Source organism: Cyprinodon tularosa, unplaced genomic scaffold (genome assembly GCF_016077235.1).
Source record: "Cyprinodon tularosa strain WSP-4 unplaced genomic scaffold, ASM1607723v1 ctg270, whole genome shotgun sequence".
In the NCBI taxonomy this organism is placed as follows: Eukaryota; Metazoa; Chordata; class Actinopteri; order Cyprinodontiformes; family Cyprinodontidae; genus Cyprinodon; species Cyprinodon tularosa.
The window spans coordinates 1927889-1943443 of record NW_024038975.1 but is presented as its reverse complement, the minus strand read 5'-3'; the positions used below and the strand labels follow the sequence as shown (position 1 = coordinate 1943443).

Sequence of the window (15555 nt, the reverse complement as noted above, 5' to 3'; positions counted from 1 at the left end):
AAATTAATACAATGATGATTAACATTTAAAGGAGAATTTAAAATAATAAACTGAAACATTCAATTGGTGAAATACAGGCATCTTTCAACAAAAGTGGGTTAGTGCTGCCCTCTTGTGGCATTAGAATTGCAGAGCTTCAGCTTATAGATTTAAACAGAATTTAAAGGGAAATATATTAGTGATAAACTTTTATAGATTTTCTATAAACATGATTTGATAACATCAATCATCTAATCAGGATTATGTCTATACATATATGTTATGTAGGAAAAAAAACACCTGGCACATGTAGACAAACGCTCTAGATTGTGATTCCTTTAGCCTTGCCAGAAAAGGTATGACTGGACACATAAAAACAAAGCTTACTCAAACTTGTAATAGTCTGTAGACAATGAGTGAAGAACATAATAATTGCAACTATATTGTCAATTTATTTAAAATAAAACAACTTGTAGGGCTTACAATAAAACAGATTCAGTATACAATAGAAATGTATTAAAAGGTTTATCTATTTCACTGTATAGATGCATTAGTGCGGTCGCTGACAGCTGCAAATGAACTAGCAGCAAATTCAAAAAGTACTGGAAACACAAAACACGAGAATAACAAACATAAAAATGAGTCCAACGAACAAAAACTGACAACACAAAATACATTAAACAAAAAAAAATGCTGCATTCACAGAAAATAGAGAAAAGCAAAGTGAACACACACTGCAAATACATAAATGCTTCAAATACATCTGTATCTGTCTAATGTGCAATGGACGACACTGTGAGGGGGAGACGATCACCATCCCTTGGGACCAGACCCTTAATAAAGGCACTAAAGGCTAATAGAGATAGAGAGTGTTTTAAAAAGAAAAATATCTTTTCTTCCCACAAAATCACCTCTGGGTTGAAATTTTTTTTTATTTATCTATCCATATATCTAGTTTATATCTATATACATATATAGATATATATATTACTTTGTAGTAATGAGTTGATGATCGTCTCTCCCTTCTGATCTGGAGCACTTCTGTAATGCAGAGGTCATTTGCAGCTTTATTAATCTGTCTTACCATGTTTATGTATTTGCAGCTTTCTGCACCTTGCTGCTCACTACTTTCTGTGATTATTGCAACTCTCTTTTGCAGCAATTTCTTTGCATGCTTTTTTGTGTTTGTCTTAATGCTAGTTTCATTTTTGTGTCTGCAAGCATTGTTTTTGCAGCTTTTGTGCTTTTTTATTCGCTTTTCATTTACACATTTGCAGCAAATGTAGGCCCCTCTGCAACGGCACTATAGACACAAAGAGATGCATTTCGGATGGTGTGCAATGATAAATTAATAAGTAAGATTTCTAATTCAAGGCTGCTGAACTCATAGCTGTCTTGCAGACCACTACGTTTAAGCCACAGGGTTAAAAAAAAAGCTAGCTGTTCAATCTACACATGATAATGGAAAGTTGAATGAAAGAAAGAAATGTGCCCATTCGATAATATTCACATGATCTTGTCAGCAGCTGCAGAATTAAGAGCCACAAGACACAAAAGTCCACTGTGCTGTGTTACAAAATATGTTACATTCTTTCTATGAAGCTTCTCCTGATCTAAAGAAACGTCAGCATCATTTTACCAGACCTAAAGCAGACATCGACCAGCAGGCATTAAGAGTTCCTTGTGCTGTGGTCAGTTGATAAGTTTTATGGTGACACTGATTTATTTCTCCACTAAGTGCCAAAAGCACATACGTATTCTGTACAGTACTGGGGAAGAAACACCGCTCATTTGTCTAATGTAAGATTCAGATAATAAGGAAACACTATGTGGGTTTTATTAGCTGCAAGTCAAAATTCTCAAAAGTAACAATTCCATTCTTCAATATCACACATTGTGTGATGTGATCGGATATAAATAATCTTAATTTAATAAGAAGTATTTTTTTAAGATAATGTACTGTTATTGACTTTGACAGCAGCTGGTCAAATGCAGTTGGGAGAATGCTTTTGTTTCCTTAGGAACTGAAAAGGGAATACAAAATAAGAACTGGCAGAACTCTTCTTTTCAGTCTTCTTTGTCGGATCATTTATTTCAGATAAAGCAACAAGAGGGGTGTGCAACAATAGTATATGCAAAAACATTGAAATCCACACGATTCCCTATCCATTCAGATTCTCTCTCATAATGTATGTACACACACACACACACAAGCACCCACACACACAAACACACACACTTAACCTGTCAATGAAACTTCAGTGCTGTTTCTACGTTAATATGGCTGTTAAACAATGAAACATTAATCTTGAATTCGCTGAATTTCAGATAAACAACAAACATCATTTTATAAATTTTATAAATAAAAAAATGGGCTTAATAACACACAAACTGATACAGTAATAACCTGAGGAGAATATGTTTGACTGTGGCATACAGGAATGCTTTGTATTTACAATGGTGTCAGCAGCATCCAAAGGGGATTTGGAAAGTGAAAATTGTGTGTAAGCAGTGGTAAGACCCATCATTTTTAAAATTATAAGGTGTGAAAAGTTATATGGTTGTGAGGTTATATGCTTGAACTGTGTAGCACTGAAAGAGGAAGAAAATTAAAAGGGGGAAAAAAAAGGAAATGCAGACACTTAAAATTCAATAGCACCAAACAGCCCTCTGAAGATAACACCAGTTAAACTTTTGAGGGGGTTTCAGCTCAGTGCAGTGGTAAACCGGGCTCCATTCTTTAGAAACACGGTGTGTGCTGCAACTTGGAGGGGGAAAAAAGCATTTAAAAAAGCCCCTTGGTCTATGATTTCTTTGCAAAGTCCAGTCGCTGATTTTTTTGCGACCCACACCTCTTGATCCTCTCTCATTTTGCACATGAACACACAGGAAAATAGCACCATTAGAACAGGGAGTTTAGCTAAGTTGATGATGTTGATGCATGTTCTTTTTTCTGTTTATGTCTTAAAATGGAGAAAAGCCTTTGGTGTTAAGTGAATGTCCTCTTCATGCAGACTTGACAGCGGCTTATGTGTGTCCGGAGGCTGCCTGCTTTGAGTGTCGTTGGCTCAGGTTTCCTGGAGGAGAAAATAGAACAATTACCACAGGTCAGCATCATAGGTACTATAGCTAAGGGTAAAGCCTAACAGTTTCAAAATCTTAAACTTAATCTCTATTCCATTTCAGCAGCAACTATGTAATAGCTCCCTCTACATCTAGGAGAAGCACACAGGCGTGCTCACACCTGCAAAAACAGATGTTTGGATTCAGGTGATTGCACATACTTAATACATACATATAGATATACTTTGCTTAGAGCTGTGTTTGCCCCTATAAGTACATTGTGTATTAATTAGAACAGTTTACTTTTCATTATTGACTTCCTGTTAAATCCAGAATAGAATTTAAAATCCTCCTTCTCACATATAAAGCCTTAAATGGCCAAGCTCCATCTTATATCAGAGATACGATTGTTCCTTATGTTCCTAACAGAGCACATTGCTCTCAATCTGCAGGTTTACTAGTGGTTCCTAGAAGTTTTAAAATAGAATGGGAGGCAGATCTTTTAGTTAACAGGCTCCTCTCCTGTGGAACCAACTACCAGTTTTAGTCCGTGATGCAGACACCCTGTCTACTTTTAAGACTAGGCTTAAAACTTTCCTTTTTGATAAAGCTTATAGTTAGAGTGGCTCAGGTTATCCTGGGCTATCTCTATAGTTATGCTGATATAGGCTTAGACTTTTCGAGGACATAGGGACCCCCATTTCATCATTCTCCTTCATTCTATCTCTATTCTCCCACTCTGCAGAATCTGTTAGTACAATCTCTAACGTTATGCTCTCTCTGCTTTTTCTCATACTCATAGAAGCTTTGCCTCGTCTGTTCTTGTTTATCTGTGACGCCATCCTGGAGAGAAATATCAGCTGTGCTGCTTCCATCAACACCCTTGTTTATAAATGTTAGAGCTCGGCCTGTTTTCCAGTGTAATCCTGTTTCTCTGGCTGTGACTGGCTGGATGTGCTCTCTTCATCCTCTGACATGGGAGTTGGCTCCGAGCTCCTCTGCCTGGCTGTGTGTTTCCTGGACAGGGACAGCTTCTACAGCTGCTTTTTGTGTCTCTGCTTCTGTCTTCTTGAACCCCAGTCAGCCTTGGCAGAAGGCCGCTCACACTGAGCCTGGTTCTGCTGGAGGTTTCTCCCTGTTTTTCCTCTCCTCTGTCGCTACAAGCATGCTTAGAGTGAGGGACTGCATTCAAGTAAATTAGTCAATGCAATCAACTGGTTTTCCTTAGATAGAAAACTTTAAATCAATTTGACTGTATGATCTGGTTGAACTGTAAAGTGCCTTGAGATTACATGTGTTGTGAATTGGCGCTATATAAATAAACTGAATTGAATTAAATTGAGTTGTTTTTATATGCGTTTGTGGTAAGTCACTGTGTTCTTTTATTCTCTGCTATATTTATTTTCCTCTTTTAATCTTTTAGCCAACCTCTTTCCTTTTATTTATTTTTTCTCTTTCACTTTGCATTTATATATAATTAATATATCCTGCGACAGACTGGTGACCTGTCCAGGGTGTATCCCTGTCATAGACTGCAAGAGATGGGCACCGGCCCCACCGTGACCATATAGACACAGACACATATAGACACAGACAGACAGACACATATACAGACAGACACATATAGACACAGACAGACAGACAGACAGACAGACAGACAGACAGACAGACAGACAGACAGACAGACAGACAGACAGACAGACAGACAGACAGACAGATTTATGGATGGTAGAGGACAATAAAAAAAAACAAATTTGTTCATCTTTAACTTAAATCAAAAAAGTATTATTTGGCGTTAAAGCAAAGAAATGACCCATAGCAGAAGTCAAAGAAGGTTGAACTTCATTTTTAGAATTTACCAAAATAAAAAAACAAAAACAAACATACACCCTGAATTATGCCAGAAGCTATTCGAAAGCAAAAAAATTTCAGTGTTTGAGGTGAAACTTGTTCATGAACATTTTACCTAATTGTATTTGTAAAAAGTCTCTATAAGTGTGACTGTGTCTAAATTGGAGAAATAAATGGATTCAAACCTGTGCACTGTTTCTTTATTTTAAAAGTCACTAAAAATGTATGTTAAGTTGTGGACTGAAAACAAAACAAAAGAATACACAAATTTTAACTATTTTGTACTGATTTTAACATGGCTTTCTGTTGCATCCTCTGGCATAAATAACCCACCTTATCAACTGATGGTGGTTGTGTGTTATTATACTTACGGGTGAGGTATCTACCCATAAATGTTAGGTTTTAGGTGTCATGGTTAGACTGTAGAAAATGAATGAAAGTCAGGGATGTGCGCATCTTAGGTCCTCACTGTTTATTTAAAAGAAGTGCCCTGGGGCAGCTGTGGCTATAACTTAGCTTGCCACTACTAGCATTAGAGAATAGGTGAATGACACGATGTTGTGTAAAGCACTTTGGAGTCCCCTGACCTTAACAGACCATCTACTTATTTTTATTTCTCTTAAAGTGTAATGCCCTAATGCATTGTGGTTGTTATATAGTGTTGTATAATGAAGCTGCCTTCATTATACAACACTATATAAAAAATACAAACCAATTAAGACCACAAAAAGCAAACCTTTAAAGGTCTTTAAGTTATCGTGCAAGAAGAAATTATTAGTCTTACCTAAACATATCCTCTGTCTCAATGGTAGCGAGCCAGAAGCTGTAGGAGTTGGCATAGTAGTTGCAGGTTCCTCGACCATGACATTCAATAAATGGAGCACTGCGGAACTCCTCCAGACAGGAACCAGGAGAGGCCAAAGCCTGACCTGAACCCTCCGCACCCGCACTGGTGTGCTGCAGAAAAACACACAAAGCAATAAAGATTAGATGGGGATTACGTTAATTTGTTGTTAATAAGAGAGCTATTAATTATATGTTTTTGTTCATCTTGCATTGATGTGAAATATTGTTAGAAAACACAACATAAAACAAATCTATGGATACTACAGGTGCTGGTCATAAAATTAGAATATCATGAAAAAGTAGATTGATTTCAGTAATTCCATTTAAAAAGTGAAACTTGTATATTATATTCATACATTACATACAAACTCATATATTTCAGATGTTTATTTTGTTTAATTTTGATGATTACAAATGACAACAAATGAAAATCTCAAATTCATCATATCAGAAAATTAGAATATTACTGAAGACCAATAAAAACAAAGGATTTATAGAAATGTTGGCCAACTGAAAAGTATGAACATGAAAAGTATGAGCATGTACAGCACTCAGTATTTAGTTGGGCCTCCTTTGGCCTGTATTACTGCAGCAATGCGGCGTGGCATGGAGTCGATCAGTCTGTGGCACTGCTCAGGTGTTATGATAGCCCAGGTTGCTCTAATAGTGGCTTTTAGCTCTTCTGAATTGTTGGGTCTGGTGTATTGCATCTTCTTCTTCACAATACCCCATAGATTTTCTATGGGGTTAAGGTCAGGAGAGTTTGCTGGCCAATTAAGAACAGGGATACCATGGTCCTTCAACCAGGTACTGGTAGCTTTGGCACTGTGTGCAGGTGCCAAGTCCTGTTGGAAAATGAAATCTGCATCTCCAAAAAGTTGGTCAGCTGCAGGAAGCATGAAGTGCTCTAAAACTTCCTGGTATGTGGCTGCGTTGACCCTGGACCTCAGAAAACACAATGGACCAACACCAGCAGATGACATGGCACCCCAAACCATCACTGACTGTGGAAACTTTACACTGGACTTCAAGCAACGTGGATGAAGTGCCTCTCTTCTTTTCCTCCAGACTCTGGGACCTTGATTTCCAAAGGAAATGCAAAATTTACTTTCATCAGAGAACATGACTTTGGACCACTCACCAGCAGTCCAGTCCTGTTTCTCTTTAGCCCAGGCAAGACGCTTCTGACGCTGTCTGTGGTTCAAGAGTGGCTTGACACAAGGAATGCGACAGCAGAAACCCATGTCTTTCATACGTCTGTGTGTTGTGGTTCTTGAAGCACTCACTCCAGCTGCAGTCCACTCTTTGTGAATCTCCCCCACATTTTTGAATGGGTTTTGTTTCACAATCCTCTCCAGGGTGCGGTTATCTCTCTTGCTTGTACACTTTTTTCGACCACATCTTTTCCTTCCCTTCGCCTCTCTATTAATGTGCTTGGACACTGAGCTCTGTGAACAGCCAGCCTCTTTAGCGATGACCTTTTGTGTCTTGCCCTCCTTGTGCAAGGTGTCGATGGTCGTCTTTTGGACAACTGTCAAGTCAGCAGTCTTCCCCATGATTGTGTAGCCTATAGAACTAGACTGAAAGACCATTTAAAGGCTTTTGTAGGTGGTTTGAGTTAATTAGCTGATTAGAGTGTGGCACCAGGGGCCATCAATTTTGAACCTTTTCACAATATTCTAATTTTCTGATATGATGAATTTGAGATTTTCATTTGTTGTCATTTGTAATCTTTAAAATTAAACAAAATAAACATCTGAAATATATGAGTTTGTATGTAATGTATGAATATAATATACAAGTTTCACTTTTTAAATGGAATTACTGAAATCAATCTACTTTTTCATGATATTCTAATTTTATGACCAGCACCTGTATATGAATAAAAAAACATGATAGCTGCTCAATTTTCAAGTATAGTAAGGTTATAATTTTATGTCATTTTTGAATCAGAATCAAGTTTATTGCCAAGTAGGTTTGAACTGACAAGCAATTTGACTTTTAAGTGCCGCATTGGTCATGATTTAGAAAGCAATAAAAATCTAGATCAGAGCATCTATTCAAACTACATAAGATGAAGAACATGAGAAGAGAGGTGAGGACAGCAGGGAGGATCATCGGGGCTCCCCTCCCCTCCATAAAAGACATTTCCTCCCAGCTCTGCATGTCCTAAGCCAGTAACATCAGCGACCCCTCACAACCACGCAATGGACTGATCGCCATGCTGTCCTCTGGGAAGAGGCTTTGCTGCATTCACTGCAAGACCAACAGGTTCTGCAACAGCTTTTTCCCCACTGCCATCAGACTGTTGAAACTCTAATCAAGACTGTGCGTCACTTTCAACATTATTTTGCACTACCCACGTTGCTGACATTTTATAATCCTTTTAAATAGGACACAGCTAAATGTTCTACTGCATTTCGCATGTATTTTGCACTGCACTGAACTTTTTCACATTAATGCCATTTTGCACCATTATTGGTTTGGTACCAGTTTCTTTTTTCTCTACATTGTTACTTTCTGATCACTGCTGCACTTTATATTGGTAATGTTTATCTTACTCCAACTGCTATATACCGCTTGTCTAAGTCCAAGGAAAGTGTTTTTGAAATCATAGGATTATGAGCCAAGAGACCTAAAGAACTTGAAGGGGCCTAATCACGTACTTTGACTTTATGAAGCTTTATGTCAGAAGCTTACACTGGTTGTAAAAAAAAAAGTCTTCCGATTAAATAATCACACCTTATTGGTTAATTATATTTTATGACATGTTTTTTTCCATTTTGCTCTATTTGTAGGCAAGTGGAGGTGCAAAAGGAAAGAAGAAAAGTCTTAGATTGGTGTAAAAAATGTGAGAAAAATAGTTGAGTCTACGATTCTTTTTTCATTCAGTTTGTTACTGCTGAATAATCTTACCAATGTTGAAGAGGGGTTTTTAGCTAAAAATCCCTCTTCTTTCCCTAATTATAATGTTTGTATTATCAGAGGTCTGAACAACCTTAGAGAACAGAAACCTACCAAAATCATCTGGCTTTAGAAGGCAAGCAAAGTTTCTTTGTGTGGCACTATTTTTACACAAGCTGATTCCAAGTGTAAGTGTACAAAGATGATCTTGCCTTTTTATTTAATTGGCCTTTGGGATAATGAAGTATTTTTGAATTTGAATTGAAATGAAACTACATTCAGTTACCATGACAAAGGAGTAGCCAATCCAAAGAGAGCTCCAGCCTTCAGGGCATGGTGGGATCCTGATTGTCTGGCTGTGGACTGCTATCACCATAGCCGGAGCTTCACATACAGCACACCTGCATACACATGAAAACAACAAAATATGTTGTGGATATTTGGTATGACGCAGGCCAGCCATAGTAGAACAGGGTCGAAAGAAAACCTGCTGATGAAGGGTTTAATGCTGTCCCCAGTGATTGGTGCCATGCTCATTGGCATCGGCTCCGGTGAGGTTAGCCAGTAGGAGTAATCATTACGAGATGCAAAGTTGCACACATTGTTGATGTTGCAGAATAAGAATGGCATGGGGCTGAACTTTCGGAGACAACTGCCTGCTGTACCTAAAATAAAAAAAATAAAAAAACATACTTTAAAGATTCCTCCTCTAATTCTCCATATGTCCCATCGCTTTCCCATTTCCTTTTTTCCTACCTAAGTCTTGTCCATGGGAACGCTCATTGCCTTGCACATAGAGCAAGGAGTATCCATCATAGATTAACCTGGTACCCCCAGGACACAGTGGAACCTCAATACTTTGGCTGTGACGTGTTACCAAGAAACCATGCTCCATGGAAGATGGTCCAGGAGGACCTACTTGACCTTGAACACCATCAGGTCCTGGGGGACCTGGAAATCCTCTGGGTCCTAAATACATAGAAGAGTTAGAAAATGGAATCTAACTTCACATCACTAAAGATCTCCACCTCTTATCTTGTCGCATTCTCACCTTGTGGTCCTGGCATACCAGGTTCTCCTTTAGCTCCTGGCTGACCATCAAATCCATTAATACCTGTTTCTCCTTTCAGGCCCTGGATACCCGTCACACCTAAAGGGAAAAAACAAAAATCATTTGCAAGAGTTGAAATGATCAACAATTAACATCAACATCAACCCCAACAATAGGATTACGATGAAGAGAAAAAGCTCACCTTGCTGTCCCTTCTGTCCAGGAAGCCCTGGTGGTCCCTGAGGACCAGGTAAACCCTGATCACCTGGGAATCCAATATCTCCTTTGATCATTATTCGAGGGCCAGGGGGACCAGGGGGGCCTTCAGTACCTGAAAACAGAATACATTTGGGTATAAATTAGGGAAAATGTGAAAGAAAACAAGTGTGAAGAGATCCAAAAGATTGCTGGTGCAACTTCACCAACTATCAAGGTAAATGAAGAGGGTCAGCAAACTGGTAAGATGAAAACTTTAGCAACACTTGAAGTCCTTGTAACAAACTTTATTGGTATACCAAATCCTTTTGGCTTTTGGCCTTCTCTAGAAAAGAAATGTGAAAGAAGATTGTAGTTACCCTTTTCTCCAGGGAATCCTCTGTCACCAAGTTCTCCTTTGAATCCAGGGTCGCCAGGTGAACCTCTATCACCTAGAGATAGAGGCCATTCATGTATTAACCAGTCATAACTTACTTAAACTGATTCTAGGTGTTTTAGAAAGCACATACATACATACTACAATAAAATATGTAAACCTTAAAACTAAATAAAAACGAAAGGATTGAATCTTTAAAGCCTTTTGAGGATTTTTTTTTATCTAAACACATTTTAATCTGATAGTGAAATCTTGTGCATAAAAACATTGCTATTCTGAGCATTTGGGCAACATAAATCCACTTGTTTAGAGCATAATCTTCATGAAATTTTGACTTTGGCTCCATCTCTGTCAGATGGTTTTGGAGGAAGTTTTTTATGTTTTATGACAGATTTCTAATAAACTTTTGTTGTTTTAATGTTTGTTTGCTTACTTTTGTTTGTAGCACTTTTTGAATCTTATGATACTTATATAAAGCACATGATTGACAATATTCATCATTATTCTTTTAATTAATAGACTTATTACTTCTAACTCCATGACTAAGAAATGTATCTTTTTTACAACCTCAAACTGCTAGTACCAGACAGTTGGCTTTAATTTCCTACATACTATCAAAATTTGCAGCACAAGCTATATAGAACAGGCCACTTATTACACAGCAATCTTTTTTTTTTTCGCACTCACAATTTAATAAAAAAAAAAGTGCTACCCATATTTTCACGACCATAAGGCGCACCGTACTAAAAGGCGCAGTCTCAGTTACGTGTGCCATTTCTGTATTAAACACACATAAGGCGCACCGGACTATAGGGCGCGTTTTTTATATACAGGTACATGTCCTCTACTACCTTTAAATACCTCTACTGCGTATTTAAAAATACAGCGGGGGCAAAATTGAGTATGACTGTGCTTTATTCATGTATTTATTACAAAGTATTAATCAAACCTGGGAGCTGGCCGTGAGACAGACACATCGCAGATGACAGAGCGCTGTGATCACTTCTAAATTAAATTAAACTCCTGAAACCTGCTGACGGAATATGTTCGCTTTTATTACAGGTATCCTGGTGCCTGCAGTTTAAATTATTTAGATGAAAAACACCTGCCAGTCACCGCGGTGAACCAGGAGGCTACCCGGCCTAGAGGCTGCTGTTGAAGGGATTTCTACTGTCGGTGCACCACTGGTATGTGGGGGTCTGAGCGCCTCCGACAGAAATAGATAATCCGACGTCGAGGTGCTAACGTCTCTGTTAAACACTTTAAAAAACTCTGAAAATGGAATACGAAAGGTGGATTCTTGATTCTCGACGTCGGAGTACACAGAGGGAAGCGAAAAGACTACAACTGTGTAAACAGGCCCCATTTCCGTTTCCGGTGGCAGGGGAATATTGACTATTCCAACAGAACTCAATGGGATTTACAAAATGCTAAATAAAACACTACAGGAACGTTTTTTCTTCACGAAACTTTTTTTGGAACGTCATTGAACAGCGCTGACGACCCGGTGAGTAGCATATTTAAAAAAAAGAACGTTTAAGGTTGTTTTAAGGACATTATCGGACATGCTCTATGGAAGCCATTCTAAAGCAGCCAGGGGTGGATTCTAAATGAGCCAAAAAGCAGAGACAGGACCAATTGTCAAAATTTTGGTGTCGATCATTCGATTTCATCCTGGACACTACAGAAAATGGGCTAAAAGTGTTAAAAACCGAACTTCTCCTTTAAGTTTTCAGGTGGACTTTCTCACTTAAAAACATATTAAAACTACTTTATTCCCACTGATCACAGCAAATATAGCTGCAAGATTTAGATTATTTAGATGAAAAAACACCTGCCAGCCGCCGCGGAGAAACCGGAGGAGACCCGGCCCAGAGGCTGCTGTTGAATTAAGTTTTCAGGTAGAAAAATAGAGCGGGAGCAAAACTGAGTATGATTGTGCTTTATTCAAGTATTTATTACAAAGTATTAATTGAACCCATCAAAGTCATCATCCTCTGTTTCTGAATTAAACAGCTGCGCTAAATGAGACATGCCAGTTTTTTCCTTCTTCGCTGTCAGAGTCACTTTCCGTGCCGGGCGGCTCCTCAGAAATAATGCCGGCTTTTGCGAAAGCTCGAACAACAGAGCCAGCAGACACGTTAGTCCAAGCATCTACAATCCATCCGCAAACTGTGGCGTAACTTGCCCGGCGCTGCCTTCCACTTATCGTGAAACTGTGGTCTCCGTCTGTCATCAATCGCTCAAACGCCGCTCGCAGCCTTACTTTGAACGGCCGCTTCACACCGATGTCGAGCGGTTGAAGTTCCTTTGTCAGACCCCCCGGGATAACAGCGTTCATTTGATTCACCTTTTTTTTCACATCGGCTGTGAGATGGGCACGCAGTCACAGATTAACAGCGATGGTGATGCGTGGAAAAAACCACCTGGTCTCCTCACATACACCTGCCTCAGCCACGCTTTCATCATCTCCTCATCCATCCAGCCTTTTTCATTTGCCTTAATATCATATGTCATCAGAGCGCTGTGTCTGTCTTGCTGTCAGCTCCCAGATCAGCTTCTCTGATTGGTTGATGCGGCACGTCCAGCAGCTAAACATCAATTTTTCCATCTCGAGCAGCAGCAGCGCGTTGGCAGATGCTTAAACGCTCCTGACGCGCAGCGCCTGCTGCTCAAAACGCGCTGCGGGACCTTTTGCTGCGCCTATGCGCGCGTCAACCATTGACTTTGCATGTAAACACGCTGCTTCTGCTGCACCTGCTGGGTCCGGTTCACACCGATGTCGAGCGGTTGAATAACAGCGAGCACAGCGTTAATTTGTTTCACCATGTTTTTCAAATCAGCTGTGAGATGGGCACGCATGTAGTCACAGATTAACAGCGATGGTGATGAGTGGAAAAAAAAAACACCTAGTCTCCTTACATTCAGCCACTCTTTTATCATCTCCTCAATGAGGTGGTCTCAAAAGTCGCAGTTACAACACACATAGGGCGCACCGCACCAAAGGGCGCACCTCACATTTTGAGGGGAAAAAAAGACGTTTAAGTGCGCCTTATAGTCGTGAAAATACGGTAATTAAATTTAGATTTCTTTGCCAAAGCATATCATCCATCATCAAATTAACACAGTAGTCTTCAGTGACGGGGCCCAGGGCTAGTTCTATGGGGGCACCGGGCTAGCCCCTGCTAGCAGATATTTGAAGTGTAAACTGATTGTGCAAAGATAAATTATCTAAACCCCAACCTTATGCTTCATTTGTACCATATTAATGATTTTCTCAGCTTAGTAAATGTTTCTAAAGGTTGCATTTTTTTAAGCTAACAGTGATATTATGCTGCAATCTTAATAGCTGATTCTTTTTTAAGCTTTAACTAATCTTTGCTGCAGTATAAGGTCTTTGGATTAACCAGTTAATCTATTTTATGCTAGTTACTAAAAAATAAAATTCAGCATTGCTCTTGGCTATATCAGTTAGGTCTGTATCAGGTAGTAAAGCTTTTATTGCTAACTGCAGTGTGAGCTCTAATAGCCGTTTATCGGGCACTCAGTGAAATACTTTGAAAAATAAAATTTCAAGACGATAGTGTTACTGGAATCCAGGACAAGACCTTATTACCTTTGCAACATAAAAAATATGGATATTTTGATCGCAAAAAGGGATGTCAATGTAATAACAAGACACTCCAAGAAAAATAACAAAAGTGTTTCTATAACAAATTCATGAAAAACAGTCAGAGTGAAAGAAACACATTTTTTTTTTTTTGATACAACTACTTAGAGCACATGTGTCAAACTCAAGGCCCGCGGGCCAGATGTGGCCCGCCACGTCATTTTATGTGGCCCGCTAGAACTCCCACAGCCGTCATTTTGATGGTTCTGAGATTTTAAAGGGAAAGAACTATATTTAAAATTAAATTTATGTTGCTCATGTTAACTCAATTTTCCTGTTTCTAAATTTCCTTCATTTTCACTTTTTTTTTTTAATACAATTAAAACGTAAAAAATAATTATGGTTAATTCTACCTCGATCCCCCACAACCGCCATTTTGACGGCTCTATTAGTTGCATTGTAAAGTCTTCCCGCGGTTGATTGACGATTGGTACCGTTGCCTAGCAACCAACATTCTACCTAGAACTTTTTGGCTAATATGGAAAAAGTGGCCTTCAGAAGAAACCTAACAGTGAAACAGGTTTTAGAAATGCTTCAAAATATCGATGATAGTGATTCGGGCGGAGGGGGAGAGACCGATGAGGAGGACTAGGCAGGAAGCGGCTGTGTGACACGTGTGTGTTAGAGCAACAAGCAAGCATATGTTTTCTATGCAACTGTAATTGTCACTTGAATAAGTTATAATAAATAATGAGTTATTTAACATTAAGGAGTCGTTACATTTATTTTACATTACATTCAATTACATTTAGTTACATTTATAAGTTACATCTGGCCCTTTAAGGACAGCAATTACGCTGATGTGGCCCTCAGTGAAAATGAGTTTGACACCCCTGACTTAGAGGCATTAATGCTGACACTGGTACTTACATTTTTTAGTTTATAAACCTAAATATAATTGTTAACTAGGCTTATTAACTTGTTAAATTCATCTTTTAACTTTTCTTTTTATCTTTTTTATCTTTTTACCTTTTTTCTTGACTTGTTAACTTTTTTTTCCAACTTAATTTACAATAGGTAATATATCATTCAAAGGCTCATCTAATTGGTCAAATGCCAAATTAAGATGTACACCCATGTAGCAGTATCTTTGCTGAACGGCTGGGTATAGATCTTGTGCTTCTAGACCACACTGAGGGAGTCCATTAGTAAGTGTATGCAAGTGAAGTGATCAAAAATGTTAACCTGCCCTATAAAGGGATAAGCCCATAGAATAAGCTAATAGGAGACCAGTTTTGCACACCGCACACACACCACTATGCAGGACCACACCCCAGCTTTATATATATATATATATATATATATATATATATATATATATATATATATATATATATATATATATATATATATATATATATATATATATATATATACACTATATTGCCAAAAGTATTTGCTCACCTGCCTTGACTCACATATGAGCTTAAGTGACATCCCGTTCCTAATCCATAGGGTTCAATATGACGTCGGTCCACCCTTTGCAGCTAGAACAGCTTCAACTCTTCTGGGAAGGCTGTCCACAAGGTTTAGGAGTGTGTTTATGGGAATTTTTGACCATTCTTCCAGAAGCGCATTTGTGAGGTCGCACACTGATGT

At 38.6% G+C, this 15555-nt stretch overlaps 1 protein-coding gene across 1 annotated transcript in view; it reads right to left on the bottom strand.

The window, feature by feature from the left end:
* Nucleotides 1-905: 905 nt before the first annotated feature.
* The window catches only part of col4a1 (collagen, type IV, alpha 1), a 73187-nt gene continuing 58537 nt past the window's right edge, over nucleotides 906-15555 (bottom strand). The window contains exons 45-52 of the mRNA XM_038289611.1: nucleotides 10270-10341; nucleotides 9897-10025; nucleotides 9695-9793; nucleotides 9400-9612; nucleotides 9131-9308; nucleotides 8930-9044; nucleotides 5678-5850; nucleotides 906-3056 (exon numbers count right to left, since the gene is read on the bottom strand). Of these exons, the coding sequence (XP_038145539.1) occupies nucleotides 2969-3056; nucleotides 5678-5850; nucleotides 8930-9044; nucleotides 9131-9308; nucleotides 9400-9612; nucleotides 9695-9793; nucleotides 9897-10025; nucleotides 10270-10341 (1067 nt within the window). The 3' untranslated portion in view covers nucleotides 906-2968. The remainder of the gene's footprint in view (nucleotides 3057-5677; nucleotides 5851-8929; nucleotides 9045-9130; nucleotides 9309-9399; nucleotides 9613-9694; nucleotides 9794-9896; nucleotides 10026-10269; nucleotides 10342-15555) is intronic.